Below are 1178 nucleotides of genomic sequence, written 5' to 3'. Positions count from 1 at the left end.
GATCTTCTCATCTCTATCTCCCAAGGAAGGGAGTTTTTTCTGAGAGAGAGAGAGAGACAAATTTATCATTCTGGTAAAGGGTTGCCACATTCACTGTCATTACTCTGCAGTATGATTTACAATTAATTGCTGTTATAAGCCTACTATTAACATTGGTATTATTTTCACCCCTCAGATACCAAACCCAGAGTCACACTGATGCAGCATCCCGAGCACGATGTGATGCACACTGAAGATTCAGTCTCCTTCAGCTGTCACATTAATGTCTCTTCTGGATGGGAGTACCTGTGGTACAAAGATGGGACTCCACTCGCCGAATCCGAAAACAGTCATAACATCAGTTCTGTTGTGACGGCAAACACGGGATCATATTCATGCCAAGTTAAAAGAGGAACAAATGAAGTCTTCCAGTCAGACCAGAGTCAGGCTGTCAGGCTCAACGTCAATGGTAGGTTTTGTTTTCTTCCTCTTTCATTTTTTTCTATGCACGCAAGTGTTGAATGTGTTTATCACAGTTTTTATTGTGTTTGCTGCAGAGCGACCACAGGCTCACATAATCCTGTTAACTGGTTGGTCAGAGGTCTTTGCAACTGACAGCTTGGTGCTCAAATGTGAGGTGCGGGAAAGCAAGGACATGTGGAACTACACATGGTAATACAGCTCAAAAACACCCTTTAATACTACAGAAGAAATTCCGTATGTCCTCTGGATTCTCACCTTGCTGAAATGCAGAAAATTCAACATACAAAATTTAAACAGGTTCAAGGAGGGAAAACAAATCGATCTGCTTCATCTGCCTGAGAAGCACACAGTCACACCCCAGAATGACCCTAACCAGAGCCTGTACACCTGCTATGGCGTTCGCAATGGGAGACCATCTTATTCAAAACGCAGCGATTCTTTCAAGACCAAGAGCCTTCGTGAGTACAAGTGAAGCCTGGGAGTTTTCTGTGTTTTTATTCTACAAATATTCTCTCTCTCTCTCTCTCTCTCATTCTCTCTTTTTTATTTTTAATCTGCAGTTTTGAAGAGGAGACTGCTTCTTGCCATCTCTGGCTTACTCTTCTTTGGCCTCATTGCTGTCTTCCTTGGATGCATTGTCCTCAGAGTCTTCCGTAAACCAGGTATTACTTTAGTTTGCGACATTTTAAATGCATGGAATGAATGCAGGAATCTAA

At 42.3% G+C, this 1178-nt stretch overlaps 1 protein-coding gene across 1 annotated transcript; it reads left to right on the top strand.

Moving 5' to 3' along the window:
* Nucleotides 1-161: 161 nt before the first annotated feature.
* LOC111671262 (titin-like) lies at nucleotides 162-1168 on the top strand (the record flags this gene model as incomplete). The annotated part of the gene is made up of 4 exons (XM_087178939.1): nucleotides 162-448; nucleotides 537-651; nucleotides 760-920; nucleotides 1023-1168. Coding segments are annotated over exons 1-4 (672 nt in total), but the record flags the coding sequence as incomplete, so codon positions are not given.
* Nucleotides 1169-1178: the final 10 nt, after the last annotated feature.

Source organism: Seriola lalandi, unplaced genomic scaffold (genome assembly GCF_002814215.2).
Source record: "Seriola lalandi dorsalis isolate HSWRI2012SDOR001 ecotype SW California unplaced genomic scaffold, Sedor1 jcf7180002006778, whole genome shotgun sequence".
Taxonomy (NCBI): Eukaryota; Metazoa; Chordata; class Actinopteri; order Carangiformes; family Carangidae; genus Seriola; species Seriola lalandi.
Note: the sequence above shows the minus strand (reverse complement) of the source record. Positions and strands in the feature narration are given on the sequence as shown.